This window comes from Chanos chanos, chromosome 6 (assembly GCF_902362185.1).
Source record: "Chanos chanos chromosome 6, fChaCha1.1, whole genome shotgun sequence".
In the NCBI taxonomy this organism is placed as follows: domain Eukaryota; kingdom Metazoa; phylum Chordata; class Actinopteri; order Gonorynchiformes; family Chanidae; genus Chanos; species Chanos chanos.
This window is the reverse complement of record NC_044500.1, coordinates 44,706,140-44,725,565: the sequence shown is the minus strand read 5'-3', so window position 1 is coordinate 44,725,565 and position 19,426 is coordinate 44,706,140. Positions and strand designations below refer to the sequence as shown.

Below are 19,426 nucleotides of genomic sequence, written 5' to 3'. Positions count from 1 at the left end.
GGGGTCAGGTTTGTGACGGAAGATGAAGCTCAGGAGAGTTTCCGAAGCCCCTTTTCGGCTGAATCGGGCCTCCCCCCTCCCGATCTTGTTTCATGTCGGGTAATGATTGCCATGGTATGGTAGTGTTTAGTTTATTGACTGCTGCTGTGTACGGAGAAGTCAGGTCAGGAAGGAGACTCTCATTGGCGGACTGAAATCACTATTGGCTCTTTCTTTTTTAACAAATCAAATGTGTTGGTACAAAGCAGGAGCTTGAATTTTAGACAGTAGTCTTTTTTTATTTACAGAAATAATCAGTACATATTCAGAAAACAAGGTATGGCCTTCAGAATTTTTTAGGTGTGTAGAATGAGGTTTAGAGTGTGTTTAGGAAGTCAGCAGTCACCAGAGAACTTGAAATATTTCAAGCGGTCTTGAATTCAAAATATTTCAATGTTTTACATAGTCTTTCGTTATTCTATTTACACAATTGGCAGCTGTATATATATATATATATATATATATATATATATATATATATATATATTTTTTTTTTTTTCAGCCATATTAAGACATGTTTTTGCACTCACTAAAATAAAATACTCAAACCAGATGCATCTGTTTTGTTTAATTAACTCATGTACAATTAACAAGTTTCTCTGTTTCAGCATTTCTTCTCTTGACAAAGAAGCCCAACATTTTTACAGTTTGTGATATTAAACATTCAAGGTAACAACAAAAAAGAAAGAATCTCAAAGAATCCCGTTTTCGGATGACAGAACGCTGAACTCAGTGAGGGTGGTTCCTTTAAACGTGCCTTATTAGTATTCTATCCCCTCTGTGTTCACGTCCACATTATTATATTAGTCCTCTTATCACCTCTGGGGTGACGTCCATGTTATTAGTCCTCTATCCCCTCTGTGTTCACGTCCATATTATATTATTAGTCCTCTATCCCCTCTGTGTTCTTGTCCATGTTATTAGTCCTCTGTCGTCTCTGTGTTTATGTCCATATCTGTACTCTTTCTTTTGACAGCGTTCTTCTTTCTCTTCTCCCTCTGCTCCTGGTTGGTGCTGGCAAGCTCCTCGCTCTTTCTTTGGATGTAGTTAGACTTTTAAAAGTAAAGAAACGTGTTGAGTGATCAGAACCGTCATCCTTTCTAAATCACACAGCAATGTTAGACCAGCACTGTGTCTCACGTGCCACCTTCAACACAAACTGGCCTAGTAGCTACAGTCACTATCCTTTCACTTGATTGGCTATCGGAACTGTCAGTCTTTACCCTGCGCTGCTTATAGCATTCGAAGAGTGATTGTGGATGTGGTTGAAAAAGCTGGCTAGTTTTAAAGGTCATTTTAAGAGTCGGTTTACAAGCCTTCACACATGCCACATGTGACCTGCCATCTGCTCCCCTCGAGCGATTAAAATGGAAGACGTCCACAAAATATTTCAAACATCTCAGCCATTCTGCCAGTGGGTATTGGGATCTGAATTTGCTCTGAAGCAGAGTGCATTATAAGGATTGACAGGTGGCTTATGATTCAGTGCGTGAATGAAATTCCTCCGTTTAAGTAGGGACTTCTTTACATGCTGAATGGTGTAAGAGTGATTCGGCCATGGAGGCCTTCTTTACATGCTGAATGATCTAAGAGTGATTTGGCCATGGAGGCCTTCTTTACATGCTGAATGGTGTAAGAGTGATTCAGCCATGGAGGCCTTCTTTACATGCTGAATGGTGTAAGAGTGATTTGGCCATGGAGGCCTTCTTTACATGCTGAATGGTGTAAGAGTGAGACATGACTCACCAGTGCAGTGCTACGTCTGGCCACGAGCTTCACATCATCTGCCATGACGGTGTTTCTTTTTGCATGTCTGAAATCGCATTCAGGCATAGTGACGAATATTTACACACAAATATTATTTATATAAATATATATATATATACACACACACACACACATACTAACACACGTAATGTACACACAGAGCTATAGATACATATGCACTCACAAAAACACAGACAGGAGTATATTATGATTCTTATCTATGGTTATTGTACTGTAAATGTAGAGGTCATTTAATCACTCTTCATTGTGTTAAAGCGATTTTTGACAGCTCAGCTGATCCTTACCTTGAAAAGCTTTCCAGATCTTTAGCGAAAATGTCTGTGATTGAAGACGAGAGACACAGATAAAATGCATCAAGTTCATCCCAGAGGAATTTCCAATTTGAACACAACTAAAATAGCAAAATCAATCACTACAATGTATTTATTCTCTAACCTTAAAACTGCTCTTGTCAGGCCTCAGCTAACGAAATGAAATCTTGACCAGACTGAGCTATGGATTGATCTCTAATCTTCCTTTTCTTGGCCAAATAATTAAGAAAGTAGTGTCCATACAACTTAATGACTATCTTGACACAAATAACCTCAATGAAAAAAATCATGCTCTTGCTTTTGGTTTCACCATTGCGCTTCTCAAGATTTTAAACGATCTGAAAGTTCACAGAGACTCAGACAACCTGTCTGTCATAGCTCTCTTTTCCTCACTGCTGCCTTTGACACAGCAGACCGACAGATTCTTCTTACCCAGCAAGAGGACTGGGTTGGCCTTTCTGGTCCAGCCTTAGAGTGGTTTAGATCATACCGAACTGGTCATGAATTTTTTGCTGCGCTTGATACTCATGTCTCAGGTCATGAGTCAGAGCTTGATTCTATGTCCCCCAGGGTTCAATCCTGGGGCCATTGTTCTTTAATGTTCATATGCTTTCACTAGACAGTGTATCTAAAAAAAAAAATACAACACTTCCCTCCACCAGTATCCACACAATACACGGTTTTACTTGTCTCTGGCACCTGAGTCTTATCAGTCCTCTGCTTGCGTGCATAGATAACATCAACTCCCTACAACTAAACAAAGGTAAGAAAGAAGTTTTTGCTGTAGGGAATGAAGCACAGAGGAATGATGTACGGGTATACCTAAACTATTTGTCCCTCAAGGCCAAAAACCACACCAAGAGTCCAGTAGTTGTTTTTAACAGCAATCACAGCTGTCGATGAGATTCTTAAACTATCACCTCTGTAGTATCTCTGTGGTCTATGCTGTTCTCACCAATGCTGACAGAGAGAACTCATACACGTCACAGTGTAAACTAGATTGGACTACTTAAATTCTTTTTTATCTGGCCTATCCAAAAGCGCTGTCAGAATATTAACATTGCAACAGAAAGAGAGACCATAATATACTCTGCACCCAGTTCTCTTCATTAGTTACCTGTATGTATTCATATTGATTTTAAAATGCTTCCATTAGTTTTTAAATGTATTCATGATCTTGCCCCTCTCTGCCTTTGTGACACGGTTGTAAGATATATTTCAGATCTCTCAGGTCAGATATGCCCTAGATCTCTGCGATCAGACAACAGCAATCTGTTAGTCATTCCCAAAACCAAGCTAAAGAGTCAGCTTTTGTTTACTATGGCCCCGAACTGTGGAGTTTCCCCCCAGAAATCCTCAGAACTATTGATTCACTAGGTGGTTTTAAATTGCTTTCCTTTTTCTCTTCCTTTTTTGTTGTGCTCTTAAGCAGTTGTTCTCGTCTTTAATTTGTCCTTAATGTGTTTTACTTCTCTTTATTCTTACTTTTCAATTCCCTTTGTAAATCCATTTAAAATAGCCATTATCTCTAAAGCACGTTGAAAGGTGCTACACAAACAAGCCTATATGTATCTGTGGGATGACTGTAGCAAGTTTGATGTTATTATCATCGTAGTACTGATGTCTTACCACATTGCCGAAACGTCGTCTCTGCAATAGCGGCAATAGCCATTTTGCTTATCTCCTTATCACAATCGGCAGCAACCCTTTGACAAAGTCGACCGACGGTGTAGTGAACTGCGGCTTTTAGTCGCTGCGTTAGAGTAGATAGTGTATGTTAAGTCCACAGAGACAAAACATTATAGCAGCGTGGGCTTACTAGTACACAGTAAGCTACTTTAAATGTATTTGTAACTAATTTCAAGACATTAGAAATAAATTCCAACCTGTCGTTGCGCTGCGTCCTCATCCATTGCTCAGTCGTTCAGCAAACGGCTCGACTCGACAGTTAACTTTAAGCTGGGTAAGTCAGTCTTTCATCAATGACGCTGGTCTACCAAGATTGACTGCTGTTTTGTTTTCTTCCTACCTAGTTAAAAAATTGCGCGAAACTTTTCTTCTTCTCTGCGCATAAGGATAACGTCATGAGGGAGCTGCATGTACTGCCCCCTACCTAGCAGGAGTCGTTACTTGTGCGGACACCCAATGACTCCTAGATGTGGTTTTAATGACAGTTACTGACAGATTGGTATACATTGACAGATTGGTACACAAAGTGTACGAATGTGTAGTTTTCTTTTTCTTTCTTTCCTTTTTTTTTATAAGTCAGTTTAACAATCGATTAATTCAGTCGGAAACACAAATGGGTGAATCGAAGTCTGTGCCCGTTTAATACAACAGCATACTCAACAATAATTCAGCCATGATTTCACAAAATCAGTTTAAGCACTGAAGCACCTCCACACATTCAGTTCATTGAGCAGATTTATAGAAACACAAGCAATCACATACAGCACAGTCCACAGCAGATGAAATACAGGCATAAATGAGTTGTCCTGTAACTTGTCTCTCCGCTGTAAGTCAAGCAGTCCTCTTGTATGTTTGCTTGCAAATCTGCTCTTCACACTGAAGTTCCTATGAGAGGGTAGGAAACAAAACAGACAGACAAATGGTTGACTGATACATCGCCTTGTAGATTTTCAGATAGGATTGTATGAGACTTATGACTTACCAGATAGAGAGTGTCTCCATCTATCCAGTGAGTCCATCCTCTGTTATTCTTCTCTCCTTTCTGAACACACACAAGCTTGTCGTTGTCCCAGTTCACCACGGTCTGTGGAAATTAATCACTAGGTGTTTACTGCAGCAATTTGTCTTCAATAATTGGTCTCTCTGGCATTTGACTCGCAGTATTACCATGGTATTTCAAACAATGCCACACATTAAAGAGAAGCTATTTTGTCAAAATCTTATCCAGAGGACTTGCTTATGCATTCCTTCATTACTGTAATAAAGTTAAATACAGTATGTATGTATGTGTGTGTGTGTGTGTGTGTGTGTGTGTGTGTGTGTGTGTGTGGTTGTTTGTGTGTGTGTGTGTGTATGTCTATATATATACATATATACACACACATACATACATACACACACAGGGGTGTGTGTGTGTGCGTATTTATATATCTTTATGTGGTCTTACTCATAACTGTGTTTCTCTAAATGTTTTAATCAGGAAGTAATGCAGGTTTTACCTGACATTTCCTGTTGTCTAGGCCTTTTGTTATCTCCTCAAACTCCTGGCCAATGGTGAAGGAACAGGAATAATTTCTGAAAGTACTGATGGTCTTGATGATGAAATTGTCTCCATCTTGTTCAATCACTTTCTGTGGCTTCAACATTCTCGCTATCTTGCGTGTAGCAAAGTCGATTCCTTTGGGTAAAGAAAAGTGGTTAAAAGTCGGGCAACGTCCATTTGTGGCTCGTGGGAGAAATAAAGAAGTACACCGATATTACCATGTCAAACGTTAGGCAATCTCCATTCCACTTAAGAGCACAAACATACATTTCATAATAGTTTTTGTCCTGTAAGAACATACAGTGTGTCTTTGTATGGGTTCACCTGTACAAATACAAAACCTACACACACGATAATATTCTTATATACTCATCAAGAATCCTATAAGCATCAAGATAAATTAGAAAGTGTGAAAATGATTTGGGAGCTGTATGGAGTTGTATCTTTAACCGTGGTGACAGACCATAGTGATATTGTGGTGAATAAGATGTGTCTGTTACACAATGAGGATATCGTCATTTCTCAATCCTTGGCATTACATTAAATTTCACTCTCTTTTTCATGCTCTCAGAACAAAAAAAAAATACTTGAAATTGTTATTGCTACTTCAGTATAATTAACAAAAAAAGAGAGTTATAGAGTATGGAATTCATTTTCTTGCCTTTCAAAAACCTACCAGATGCAATCTCAACCTGTCATATGGCGACATTGTGTCTGAAACATTTAAGTTCCTCCACTGACATAAGAAAATAAGGAACAGATTTTGAAATGAAACTGACGATGAAAAATTAATATCACGACTCACCGAGGGCGACCATATAGCCTTCCAAATTTTCATTAGTATCCATATCCCAGGTCCCACTGTAGTTGACAGGCATAATTGTTCTTTTTTCCACACTGTGTCCACCACTCCCTGGAATTCACAAATCTGCTGGATTGAGTTATGTGGGTCACAACTGCTATAAGTGAGTGAGAGTCACTGATGTGTCGTATTTCAATTTGCTCTGGTCTGCTGTTTAGAAATTTGGGGCAGGGGGTAAATGTCCAGCACAAAGCCTATTTTAAAGGCACTGTCGGAAGAGGTGCGATCCTGGGCGGAACGCAACTTTTCACACACATTTTAGCAATATGTCCCGTGGGATTCGAAAGAGAACAATGCAAGTTAAAAAAAAACAAAACAACAACAACATACGTGTTGACAGGGGGACCAACTGCAATGACATGGTCTCTACTGTTTGAGAGTTTGAGTTAGAGTTTGAAGAGCTATGGTCATGAGAGGTAACTTATGTCAAATGAATTAGAAAAGAAAAAACAACCTGTACATTATGTAAAGTGAAAGAAGTGGTGGGGGGAGGGGGGGGGGCACCACTATAGTTCTTGTCTGAGCAGACAGGAAATAACCAATTGACAGAGCAGAATGGACAGGGGCGGAAGGAGAGAACCTCGTTCTGATTGGACCATTTTACTTCACACTTTTAATAAAGCTCTTCATTAAATGAGGGAAGTCTAATGCATAAAAAAATATTGTGAGAAAATAGATAGAATCAGAAACTTCTACATATACACCCTTTTCAATTTTTTCTGGTTTATCACGGAGCTACTTTTGAAAACTCTGCCCCTGAACGCCTGATTTACTCTTAATGCACCACTAGAGGTCGCAATTTACACGCACAACAAATGACAAGACCCTACCACTCGCTTTCCTTTCATCTTCGTAGACAACAGGTGGACTTACCATGTAAGTCATATTCAGTATTTCTTAGAAAAGCATGTGTTATACTTCAGTTTTCTCTTTACTCTATGAATTTCTATCTTTTATTTTGTATTAGCCATGGAGCTTTTTCAAGATAATTTTATAACCATGAAATATTTATTTCATCTACGGCATTTCTGCCATTTGTGTTCTTGGTTTTCCGTGTAAATGAATAATAATAATAATAATGATAATACAAGTTTATTTAGAGCCCAATATCACTATTTATAGTCTCAAAGGGCTTTACATGTCCAAGTCAAATCAAAATTATATGATTCAAAAGTTAGAGAAAATAGATAAGTCTTTAGTTTGGTAATGAAGAGAGTTTGCCTCCCTAATTTCTGTAGGTAGACTATTCCGGAGGAGGGGAGAGCAGTAGGAAAAGGCTCGGTTGCCAGCAGACTTCTTTTTAAATCTTGGAACGACGAACATTCCAGAATCTTGACAGCGCAGGATACGAGGGGGATTATAAAGTGTAAAGCCGGCGCAAGCCCATGTTGAATTTTATATGTTGATAAAACGACCTTAAAATCTGCCCTTGCTTGAATTGGGAGCCAATGAAGGTAAGCCAGGTCAGGTGTAATGTGGTCAAACTTCCTTGTTCTGGTAGGGATTCTGGCAGCAGCATTCTGGACCAGCTGAAGACCTTTGGTAACAGAGGCAGGCAGACCATAGCATAGAACATTGCAGGAGTCGAGGCGAGACGTAACGAATGCGTGAACAATGGTTTCTGCATCAGCCATGCTTAGAAACGGCCTAATTTTAGCGACATTTGCGAGGGTGATAAGAGGCAGTTTTGATGGTGCTTTTGGTATGAGTGACTAGCAAGAGACTTGAGTCAAGAATCACACTGGGGTTTTTAGCTGTAGAGTTTTGAGAGATGATGAAGTTTTCAAAATTTAGGATAAGATCACTATAAAGATGTGTATGTGTAGGGGGACCAATAACAAGCATTTCAGTCTTGCCTGCGTTAAGCATCAGGAAATTTGGTGACATCCAACACTTAATAGCACAAAGCCACGCCTCAAGGTTAGCCAATTCAGAGTAGTCATTGTGCTTGACAGATAAGAAACTCTGAGTATCGTCAGCATAACAATGGAGTTACTGTTGTAACTATGAATAATGTCACCCAAAGGGAGCATGTATATAGAGAACAGGAGAGGGCCAAGGACCAACCCCTGAGGAACACCATAGTTAAACTCACGATACTCAGATCTCACATTATTACAGTGAACACACTGCTTTTTCTCAAAGAGATAAGATTTAAACCAAGAGAGCGCCAAGCCACGGATGCCAATTTGATTTTCCAGGCGCTTTAACAATATAGTGTGATTGACCATGTCTAACGCTGCACTCAGATCAAGTAGAATAAGAATGAAGGTAGCACCAGCATCCATGGCTAACAAAAGATCATGACTTACTTTAGTAAGCACAGAGTGAAAACACCTGAAGCCTGACTGAAACATTTCAGACTGTCAGAGGACATAAGGGCTATAAGCTGAGCAGCTACTTTTTTTTTTTTAAAGCATTTTTGAGAGAAATGGGAGATTAGATATCGGCCTATAATTTTTATAATTTTTTTTTAGGGCTTATGGGTCAGAGAGTAAAACACCAGATTTAAGTGACATATTTAGAAGATTACGCATTCGGTGATTCGTACCCGTACCTGATCTGTCACTCGTACCTGTTTGACTGGTTGGATAATTGCTTTAAAGTATACGTTTCTCTTCTAGCCCAAACCTTTGGAGATGCTTTAGGAAAATGTTTCATCATTTCCTTGTCCACACAGCCTTTATTTTGAGCAGGTGGCTGCCAAGGACTCAGCGGCTGAAATTGTAAGCTTGTCATCTTTCAAATTCTTATTATTTCCTATCAGAACGGAATGAGCCTAATGCACAAGTAGATAACTGTTGGTATAATTCTCTCTCTCTCACAGTCAAATTGTTCTTGTCATCTTTGTGGTACTTACCCTGACCCCGCAATTCTACATTTTGACAAGGCAAGTGAATCCAGCACACACACACACACACACACATACACACACACACACACACACACACACACACACAGAGAGAGAGAGGGAGAGAGAGAGAGAGAGAGAGAGAGAAGTATGTTAAGAACTTTAACATTTTTCTGGTGTTATTGCACAATTATTGTAACATTTAGTATTTCCTAATATTTCCATTAATGATTCTAGTTATCATTACATATTATTGCTACAGGGAAGTGCTCTGTGAAGCATTCATGAGAAGTCTAACACTGTGATAGGCGATTGTATGTTCACAGACCAAGGTCCTCTCGTTATTGTCAGAAACCCTTGCTGGGTAACCTCACAGTCTGCATCGTGTTCTCCTTCATGGCTACAGGTATTGTCTAGATGACTATAAAAACAACAGCATTCTCTGAGTTAACAAAAAACAGGTTTAGTGAGGTCATTAATCTTTCTCTGGTTTTATATTAGGTGTCCCTGATAACTGTATAATTATTGAGTTAGTAGGACTTTGTGCATTTCAAGTGTTTTATTTTTGTAATATGAAATATCATGAACTATGTATTCAACTTAATACAACTTAATACTATGTATCTGCAGGGTTATTGTGTAGATATTCAATTATGAGATATTCAATTTATGATTTTTCATAAAAATGGGTCCATTTAATCTATGTGATTTAATTTGTTCTCTGATGCACTCTTGAATCACAGACTTTTATTCATTAACTTTAAACTACTGGACAGTTTTATCATTATCCTGCATATTGAGAACAGGGCATTTAAACAGAAGCCCAGCAGTCTCTTGCCTGTTATGTCTATTAAGAGACAGTTTAACCATTTGTGGTGTGGTAAAGGTTTGGCAGTTACGCTGACGCTCACAGATCCGGTGCCACAGAGTGTCCTAGCAGCCTACCATGCCTTTGGACTCCTGTCTTTCACCCAAGGACTGTGTACCACTGTATTAACTCTGTCTGCCACATCATGTGTAAGTCTTACACCATTGCATCCATTTTAACAGGAGACAAGAGACAGGCTTATTTCAACCTCCTTAACAATTTAGAGATTAGTATGGAAATAACCTGTCTGAAAATAATCATTACAGTGTATTTTCTCTATTCCTGGAGTGTTTTTTTTCTTCTTTTACTCTCCTCTTTGAGTGCTGAGGCAGGAGGTTAACTTTCCTCCCAAAGCTTTGAGTTACTCTTATCCCTCGGCTCAAGGACTTCACTGCTGTGAATTTCGGGTTTGTTTGTGTTAGAAGTAATCCTCCACTGGATGTTTCAAAACATTATTAATTTCTGTCTCTCCTCAGGCAAAAACTACTCCAGAGTTGTACTATTTTTCACTCGTTCTTTCCTGGGCTTGTATCATCGCAACAGGTAAATGAGTTACCCTTACAAAAAATATATACTGATTATTTGGAAAGTCTACATTTTACAAACTAACCACTGCTCTTTGTTGAAATACTTGTGATATAAAAAGAAGAGAGATAATCTCGAAATAAGGGAAAGCTATGTGGACGTTCTGTTTTGCAAAGACACGGAGACTTAATCAAACGCTCCTCGTGCGCGTTTCCTCACAGCCTTCTTCCTGGTGAGAGGAGGGCTTTGGCTAATCCACAGACTGTGTCCGAACTGGAACCTGGAAAAATGCCTCTGTAGAGGAACATGAACCCCTGCTCCCCCGGTGCCCATCTATTATTGATGCTGTTACCATGGCAACCGTCGGTACAACCAGCAGAGTCCAGATAACGCTTCTAAATGACAGGTCCAATAACCAAACATATTTCATTACCCCAAACAGCAGGAAAGGGAAAACTCTGTTCTGTTACCATCTCTCAGGTGCTGTGTCTTAGATGGTAAGTTTTTAGATGGACTATGTGATGGTTAAAGAACCTGTGTTATCCTGATGTCTCAACACCTTTTATCAGTGTGATGGGATATGCCATGAATGCGGTGTGTGCTTCTGTATTGGCTTGTAATTGTAGTTGTGAACAAATCTGGTTGATAAAAGTGCACAACACAAAGACATTTTTCTTCTTCTTCTTTCACTCCAATTTGTCATATTTAATTGTGATATTTAGCTGAGACATTTTTGGTATATATATATATATAAATTATGGATAGTGTGTTTGTTGAAACATATAGATCCCTCTGTAAAGCAAAATCACATACATTCATGAATAAATGAGCAAAATAAATGTCTATAAATGATATTGTTTTCAAAAATATATGTTTTATTGCTACATAATCAAAATTGTGATCACAGCAAACGGGGGAATCAGCGTGAGATTGTTCACAATGCAAGCCTATGGGAAAGCTAAAAAATGTTTACTGAACATGTAAATGGTAAAAATGTTATACAAATCGAGAAACATATTGCAAAAGTTCATATGTAAGAATTCAGTGTGAACTTCCAAATAATTCTGAGTATTGTGTGACTTGATTTTTATAATACCGATGTTATTCTCAATAATCAACTGTATGGCGTGAAAATCAACAGAGAGAACTCATTTTTTTATGTACACAGCTGATTTTTGCTTTGCCATAAACCATCTGTCATAGCTTTTCCCTGATGTGATGCACAAAACAGTCATAGGGCAAAACTGCACCACCCAACACCTGAGGTATGGAACAACACCATTCAGTTATCTTACACAAATCTGATCCCACTCGGTAATATCAATGTCACACTCTACAATGTCAGCAGCAATTCAACTACAGTGGAATGCTGTGAAAAATGTAAATTATTTACCCAGAATCAAATACCACAAACCAAAAAAAAAAAACCCCATTCAAAGTTAAAGTCCTACTTTTCCCCAAAGCTAGTTAAAATTCACATATACCTACATTCATGTCCTTATTTCTAAAGAGCACTTCATTTCTATGAAATACAGTCCCTTACAGTCCCGTTTCTGCATTGTCTTCATGCAAGCAGCAAAGAGCTGGGTGTTGAACTGGTATTTAACAAATCCTTAAAACATACACACACACACACACACACACACACACATACACTCCAAGTCAAAATAACTCCTCGACTACCTTAAACACAATCAGATCGGTTCTTGCATCAGAGCCGTACTTCACAAAAGTTGTGGAGACTGTTCCCTACAACAGCCAAAGGCACTCTTTAGTGGTGTACTGACATAAGACTAGGAATCAAACACTTGGCCTGGTACACTGTTTGTTACATCAACTGAACAGTTGGTTCTGGAATGTTCTTTTCTGCTGGTGCAGATCTAAAAGGCTACAGACGAACTGAAATGATGAGGATAATGGTTAAGTTCCACCTTAAGCACTAACTGAGTTAAGTGCACAAGCGGGACGTGGCAATACACAAAGTCTTGGGAACCTGTGTGTCCAGACTCTTTTGAACCTGAGTACTATTACCAAAAAAAAAAAAAAAAGGAATCTGAGAAGGAACGAAATGGGAATCTGAGCTTCCTGAATTAATTTCAGCTGGGAAAAAAAAAAAAAAAAAAGGTTCGAAGAAAGACAGAATTTTCCATTGTGAATACATGCACGCGTGTAAAAAAAAAAATGTTGTTACAAGTTAAAAGAAAAAACAAAACAAAAATAACAGTGGAAAAGTTGTGTTGAGTCAGTCACCAAATAAAAGATCCTACTTAACTGAAACCCGTTAATGTTGTAAACTGGGAATCGTGAAATTATACAGATTTAAATAATATACAAGAACGTGGCAAAAAAAAAAAAAAAAAATTAGGCTAATTAATTTAAAATACAAAGCATCTTCCCAGTTGCTTCTGAGTAAACATTTGAGCTCTTGGCCTAATCATTTTAAGTTGACCTAACTTTTCATTTTTTTCGCAGTGAAATCACTCACTGTTTTACATTCTTTGGGATGTTAAACTCTGCTGTTTTCAAAGATAAGGCCCCTCCCAAAAAGGTCATCATTTTGAAAACCTGGAGGGGTATACTAGCACCCAGGAGCCGCAGGGCTTCTCTGAAGGCACTTTCACTTAATTAATTTTCAATTAAAATGATTACATAAGGCAATATTTTCACACAACTCTAATCATCAAATTGGCACAAAAGCTGATTCTGAATGTTCTTTAAAAAATGTGCTTCTTATCTATGTTATTCTTAAAATCTCTCTCTCTATTGTCTAATTGGTTAACTCAACCATCACTCTGTTTGAAAATTCCATTTAGAACTCGGCCACTTCCTGGAATTGCACCAAAATAAAGTGTTTAAAAACAACCAGGAAGAGGGTCTGAGGGTAATACCAAACCTGTCACTCAAAACACAAACACAAAGTTTCCTGCAGGCTAACACTCGCCCTCAGCCCATAAAACATCTAACCCTGTTATCCTTCTCAATCATTAAATTACATTCAAATTTTAGCAAATGACTAATTTTTGAATTCTTATGTCAAATGGCCATAAACATGTCTATTGTAAGAACATGAGGTTGTCTGGATTAAAAAGAAAAAATATATATATTACTCTTTCAAATGTTTGAGACAATTACCTGGAATTACCTGTCAATCAACGAGAAAAAAAAAAAAACCCCACACAGAAATAAACTGAATCTGAGAAATTACAGTTAATCCAACAGTTCCCTGTGTGCTAAATAATGCAGTATTCCCCTTCCTGAGATTTTATGCTGATTGTACGGCAGTGCACATTAGATACAATGGGCACAGTGGTCCATTCGGTGAAGCAGTATCAATTAAACAAATATGCAATAACAAAATACTACATACTAATCCAACAATTGCAGTACTTTAGTGAATTGGAGTAGTCGTATGTCACAGTTTAGAAATCTCCCTCCCCCACAAACATAATTAAATAAACTCATAATTGTGCAAAGAATAAAAAGCCATTGAGAAAAAAAAAAAAAATTAAGCGATTGGTGAAAGGTGAACAGACATCTGATTCAACCATTGACCCAGTTGCACCTCTAAAAAAAAAAAACCTACTATAGCAAACAACTCAGATCAACAAATGCCATAAGTGCAGTTTGATTTAACTCTTAGCAACACTGGCCTCAACCCAAAAGTGCATCATAGTCCAAGTACCAGGTGAGGGTGCCGCTAGTCGGTTGTACCCGCGTAATCGGGTATTTCTGTGAGATGCCCTTCACGCGGCTAAGCTGGGTGAGAAGCTCGTGCTTGCCCTTGCCCATCACCAGAACACTGACTCGTTGCGCACTGTTAATCGCTTTGACCGTGAGGCTCATTCTCTGATGGGGTTTCACAGGACTCTCTGTTAGAGCTACCAGACGGTCTCCGTGAGCGTCCAGCTTGGTGTCCGGGAACAAAGAAGCCGTGTGTCCATCGTGGCCCACTCCAAGCAACACGTAGTGAAAGCAGGAGTTGTTGACCAGACGGCTAATTTCCTGTTCGTAGAGGAGTGGCCCGGCGTCTTCCTCGACACAGAGCCGCTGGTTGAGCTGCACGGGCATGGGATGGATGTTGAAGTACGGCAGTCTCACGTGCTGAAGGAGATGGTCGTGAAGCGACCGGAAGTTGGAACCTTCCTCGGTGGGCGGCACGCAGCGCTCATCAGCCAGCCACACGTGCGTGTTCCTCCATGGGAAGGCGTAATGGTGAAGGGCCAAACGTTGAAAGAGCGCCAGAGGGCTTGAGCCACCTGACAGCGCCACGTGGAAGACACCTCCGTTACGTACTGCATCTTCGGCCGCTGCCTCGAGGTCCGAGGCCAGCCGGTTCACCAGCTCTTCTGCCCAGGCTGAGATCATGTCGTTGCCGCGGAACTTCCCTTGCATCACTTGGAAGTTCTCTTCCTGGCCTTGCTTTATCACATTTACCAATGCTTCATTACTGAAAGCCAGCTCTTGGCCCCGTAGCTTGAGGTTCAACAAGTTGCCATTAGCAGCACCACCTGGGTAAGGCCGTGGGTACTCTTTCACCAGGCTGTCAAGGAGCGGCGTCCAGAAACTCCAGGAGGCCAGCAGGTTCTCGGTGCTGACGAAGCAATCCTTGCGTCCATTGAAAATATGAGAGATAAGCTCAGCATAAGCCTCTGTCTGCACAACGGGTGTCTGGATATGGTAGTCTTTGATCGGCAACCCAAGAACACCGATATCTTTGTTCTCATTGATTTCATTCCAACCGCTCTCTACAAGGGCCGGCGTGAACAAGTTCTTGCTGACCAGAATTGCAGGATACTTTAAGTCCCCGTGCCCGAAGTAAAAAACTATCTGCTTGGGTTTGCAGTGAACGCTGCTTTGGTCCTGAACGCAGAACACATCGTTTTTGAACAAGATACGAGCATACCCCACACGTTCATCAAGCATCTTACCAGACATCAGAATTATTGGGATGCCTTCATATTGTGGTGTGTCGATATGGATTAACACCCCTAAAAAAAAACATAAGCGCGTAGAGTTACATCTTGTCAAGTTATTTTCATGAATAAACGCAAGGCCGAGTCCTTCATTAAAATAAGTCGGACATGTTGGACGAAAAAAATTTAAGCCTGACACGGTTGGCTCCTAATCCTTACTGATTAAAAAAAAAATTGCCATGCTACTTACCGGCAAAGGTTGGGGTACGACTAAAGTAATCTTTTGTTTTGTTGAGTTCTTCTTGTACCTCGGCAGTATATGCCTGGTACTGACCAATCACGGCACTGTTCCTGTTTAGACGCTGCAGGGTGCTGAAGAGCTTCAGCTTATTCTGAAGGGTTTCATCACTGTTGTCAAGATCGGCTGGCACGCTCATTGTCAACAGGGTCATGACTTCAGTCAGATGATTCTGGAGCACATCCCTGATTACGCCATACTGGTCATAAAACTGAATACGACCTACAATAAAAAACAAACAAAAAAAAACAAACACCAAGTTGAATAGCAAGCCGACAGGTGGCAAGCCTCATCTGTTACAGTCCTGCCTACACTGTCTATATGCTTAAGATAAGACGTTACATTAAGTGCACTGATCAAGTTTAATAATCTGATTTATAACGTTTCCTTTCATCTGCCCTTCGTACACATTTGGCATTAATATGTCTGCTTCTTAAAAACACATTAAAATATGAATTTAACTCTTATTGAGTGTATGGTAGGGCTGACATGTTCAAGGTGACCTTGAGTGAACAGAAATCAGGTCACAGAGTTCATCGACCTCAAGACACAGTCTCCCCCCCAATTACCTTTCGCATCCAGGGTTTCTTTCAGCACAATCTCTATTCTCTCAATATGGTGCGTGCTCCAGATTGGTTCCAGATGTTCCTTATTCTCCTTCCTAAATTTCAGTATGTGGGAGACCACCTTTGGGACATAAAGAAAAAAAAATTTAATCCATCTTTAGAGGGCATTCATCCTTTTTAACGACTCTGAGCCCCAGTTATAGTCAGAGGGTACTTAGTATTAGTGTGAAATTAAGGACAGCACCGTTACCTGTTTCCCCAGGTAGTGGTCAATCTTGTACATCTCCTCATCCTTCAGTGACTTCGACAGTTCTATAGCAAGGGTGTGGGCACTTACGTAATCGTGCCCAAAGGGTTTCTCAAGCACCACCCTTAGCCAAGCCCCGGCGGGGGGTCGACAGGTGGTGTTTATCTTTTCCGCAATGTCAGCATATGCGAACGCCGGAACAGACAAGTAAAAGAGGCGACCGGCTTCCACCATGCCCTCCTGCTTAAGCTGCTTATCCATCTGTTGACAGAGGGTCTGGTACTGCTCAGTGGTCTTTAGTTGGTGGTACTGAGCCAACCGTAAGAACTGCTCCTTAACTAGCGCACAGCGTTCTGCAGAGAGCGCCAGTGGGCAACTTAGATCTTTCAAGATCTCAAACAGTAATGGAGTGCCCTTCTCACCTGGAGAAAGCCCCGCACCATAGAATGAGAACGTGTGGCCTTTGCCAACCTGATTGGCATAGAGCTGGAAGAAGCCTTGCCACAAGTACTTCTTGGCCAGGTCACCTGTGCCACCAACAACTATAACAGGCACATGACCCCGAGACTGGGTATCTTCTGGGTCGGTGGCACAACAATTCTGCCAACATACGGTGGCGAACAGTAGCAGCCCCCATATAAGCTTCCCCATGATTTTGCCTGGACCTCTCCAACCCTGTGTAGGCAAAGATAGGACACATTTTAGCTTAACTTAACAAGCATTTCAAAATATCATGTCATATCCTCTAACGGCTCAGTCTACAACCCACACCTATTGCAAACAAGGATAACTGTGCGCCAGAAATGGTAAGTCAAATTTGCAGGATGATATTTACTTGAGTGTACTCTCAGAGATGTCAAATGCTTCTTTGCGTATTATCTTTCAGTAGCTGAACGAGAACCTGGAACAAATGCAGTATCTTCAGTCTATTTAGTGTGTCGAATGCTATGAACCCAGCGTTTGGCCATGACTAATGTTATAACACATCGACTAATCACGAGCTGTTTATTTGAACAAGGCTAAACAAGATCCCTTTGATTAGGTCAATGAACTTATCTATACAAGTACACCATTCACTTAAGGTCATATTGTTTACTGCATAATAAACAATATGACCTTGTCCCTTATACATTCCTACTTTCATTTCCAAAGCAATACAATACTATACGTTAGTGGGATGTTGTAATGGTAAATAATACGAATTAAGTATTGGCAAATTCGTAGCAACACTTATCTTGGGCTAACGAACAGGCCTGTTTATCTCTAGGATCTGAAAGTGGGGAAGAGCGGTTGAGTATGTGTCAAATGCAAGAAGATTTCATCATCTGCTCTTGGTGCACGCGATGCATCAGCACAAACGAAAAACGTTAAATTCAGCCAAACTGAGTCATTCTTACGGGTCACTGACACTGCCCCTACATTTGCTCTGATAATCCTGAGTTTACACAAGTATTGAGACACAACCTAACTCCTGACACGTATCACAAAGCCGAGGAGTTAAGTTCGCGGGAATTTATTTACGGAGTACTTTAACAGTTTTCTGTCATATGTCATATTCTGTCATATTTCTGCGATTTGTACACAATGTAACTTCAAGAGGCACTACTGAGATGTAAAAATGCCGAGGTATCTATGGCCCAATGGTCATATCTTGAGCATACATATGAACCCATATCTTAATCATTATTAATTAATTATCTGCCTTTTCACAGTGAGGTAGACACCATGGTAGCATTCTGATTACCCCAACTGACCGATAAAGCTGAGACCTTTTCGCAGCCAGAATTGATGATTAATGCTGGGTGGGGGGGAGGGGACCTACTGTAGGGCCATCACCTCAGGGTTATCCTAACATCTAATTCCTAGACAAACAGACTTTTACCGTACGTGGGCACTTTGCGATAAAATGGGGAAAGTGTTGAGAAATCCTGAACAATTATCCAGGTATGGTTGGATATAATTGAAAGATGGGCAAAGGCATGCCCGGACGTCTCAACTTAACTGTATGGACACAAAATGGATATAGCCAAGTGCAGAAAATAATAAATAGTTAAATCAGAAGTTCAAAATTCCGTAATATCTGTTTTATCATTAACGAGTTGTATGCTGACGTCACGATATTTAAAGAATTCAAATGCTTGAGGCTGAATAACGGTGTCGGAAACTAAATCGATCTATTGATATGAAACTTAAAAAGTGATGATTATCGAGTTTACAAAGCGTTTCAACGAACGGTGAAAACGGATAATCTGATACTAAACTGTGATACTAACGATACCAACGATGAACATTACGCTTCAATGTATTTAAGAAACAACACTTTATATCTTTGAATAACACAAATATTTATCCTGCAGCCTATCACCTAAAGACTAAACCCAATGGTGCATCCCTAAAACTAAGAATTGCTATATAAAATTGGAATGTCATGGTGCAGCATCACGATACAGTGATACAAAGTTTGTGCCACGTCCTCCAGATGAACGTATCACCAAGCCTACACAGCTAGTCTAATGTCATTACCGTTAATTTAACATCAGAAGTATTAGAAATCTCCTGTCACCCAATCGTTTTGAATCTGTCACCAGGGCAACAAACTGTAAAAAGACTGGCATACGACACTGCGATGACATAGCAATCGCTGAGGCTGTTCAATAGATGGATCAGACATTTTCACCAGGTAGCTAGCTGTCACTAGCCAACTAATCTTTTAACTTTAGTTCAATGAAACATCAAATCACTTCCGCTACAACGCAGGTTTCTACCTTTTAACTGTGATATTCTTTTGTGATGCAGTTATGCTATGTTGTAGCAATTCGTCTCCTGACAGACAAAACTAAAAACACGGACAATTAGGGAAAATGACTGTGATAATTCCTACCTGTTCCTCCTGTGCGTGTTTAGAGGAATGTGTGTGGACAGGCAG

The 19,426-nt window shown here is 40.0% G+C and overlaps 3 protein-coding genes across 3 annotated transcripts; all 3 read right to left on the bottom strand.

The window, feature by feature from the left end:
• Positions 1–959: 959 nt before the first annotated feature.
• Positions 960–4,051, bottom strand: cenps (centromere protein S). The gene is made up of 5 exons (XM_030778397.1): positions 4,025–4,051; positions 3,768–3,891; positions 2,112–2,145; positions 1,786–1,852; positions 960–1,091 (listed from the first exon to the last, which is right to left on the bottom strand). The coding sequence occupies exons 1-5, from the start codon at positions 4,049–4,051 to the stop codon at positions 960–962; spliced, it is 384 nt and encodes a 127-aa protein (XP_030634257.1).
• Positions 4,052–4,441: 390 nt separating this feature from the next.
• On the bottom strand, positions 4,442–6,389 carry rbp7b (retinol binding protein 7b, cellular). Its single transcript, XM_030776470.1, has 4 exons — positions 6,176–6,389; positions 5,327–5,505; positions 4,810–4,911; positions 4,442–4,712 (listed from the first exon to the last, which is right to left on the bottom strand). Exons 1-4 carry the CDS (start codon positions 6,246–6,248, stop codon positions 4,659–4,661), a joined length of 408 nt encoding a protein of 135 aa, XP_030632330.1. The 5' UTR covers positions 6,249–6,389; the 3' UTR covers positions 4,442–4,658.
• A 4,941-nt stretch (positions 6,390–11,330) lies between these two features.
• h6pd (hexose-6-phosphate dehydrogenase (glucose 1-dehydrogenase)) lies at positions 11,331–19,417 on the bottom strand. The gene is made up of 5 exons (XM_030776140.1): positions 19,382–19,417; positions 16,504–17,175; positions 16,257–16,374; positions 15,640–15,909; positions 11,331–15,464 (listed from the first exon to the last, which is right to left on the bottom strand). The coding sequence occupies exons 2-5, from the start codon at positions 17,149–17,151 to the stop codon at positions 14,128–14,130; spliced, it is 2,373 nt and encodes a 790-aa protein (XP_030632000.1). The 5' UTR covers positions 17,152–17,175; positions 19,382–19,417; the 3' UTR covers positions 11,331–14,127.
• Positions 19,418–19,426: the final 9 nt, after the last annotated feature.

Coding starts and splice junctions, on each gene's coding strand:
- rbp7b (XM_030776470.1), bottom strand. CDS start 6,248: ATGCCTGTCAACTACAGTGGGACCTGGGATATGGATACTAATGAAAAT. Junction 4,912..5,326: donor TAGACAACAGGAAATGTCAG/GTAAAACCTGCA, acceptor TAATTTCCACAG/ACCGTGGTGAACTGGGACAA. Junction 4,713..4,809: donor ATGGAGACACTCTCTATCTG/GTAAGTCATAAG, acceptor ACCCTCTCATAG/GAACTTCAGTGTGAAGAGCA.
- h6pd (XM_030776140.1), bottom strand. CDS start 17,151: ATGGGGAAGCTTATATGGGGGCTGCTACTGTTCGCCACCGTATGTTGG. Junction 16,375..16,503: donor ACCACTACCTGGGGAAACAG/GTAACGGTGCTG, acceptor TATGTCCCAAAG/GTGGTCTCCCACATACTGAA. Junction 15,465..15,639: donor TCGTACCCCAACCTTTGCCG/GTAAGTAGCATG, acceptor GTTTTTTTTTAG/GGGTGTTAATCCATATCGAC.
- cenps (XM_030778397.1), bottom strand. CDS start 4,051: ATGGATGAGGACGCAGCGCAACGACAG. Junction 3,892..4,024: donor AGGACGCAGCGCAACGACAG/GTTGGAATTTAT, acceptor ACTCTAACGCAG/CGACTAAAAGCCGCAGTTCA. Junction 1,853..2,111: donor GATCTGGAAAGCTTTTCAAG/GTAAGGATCAGC, acceptor ATGCGATTTCAG/ACATGCAAAAAGAAACACCG.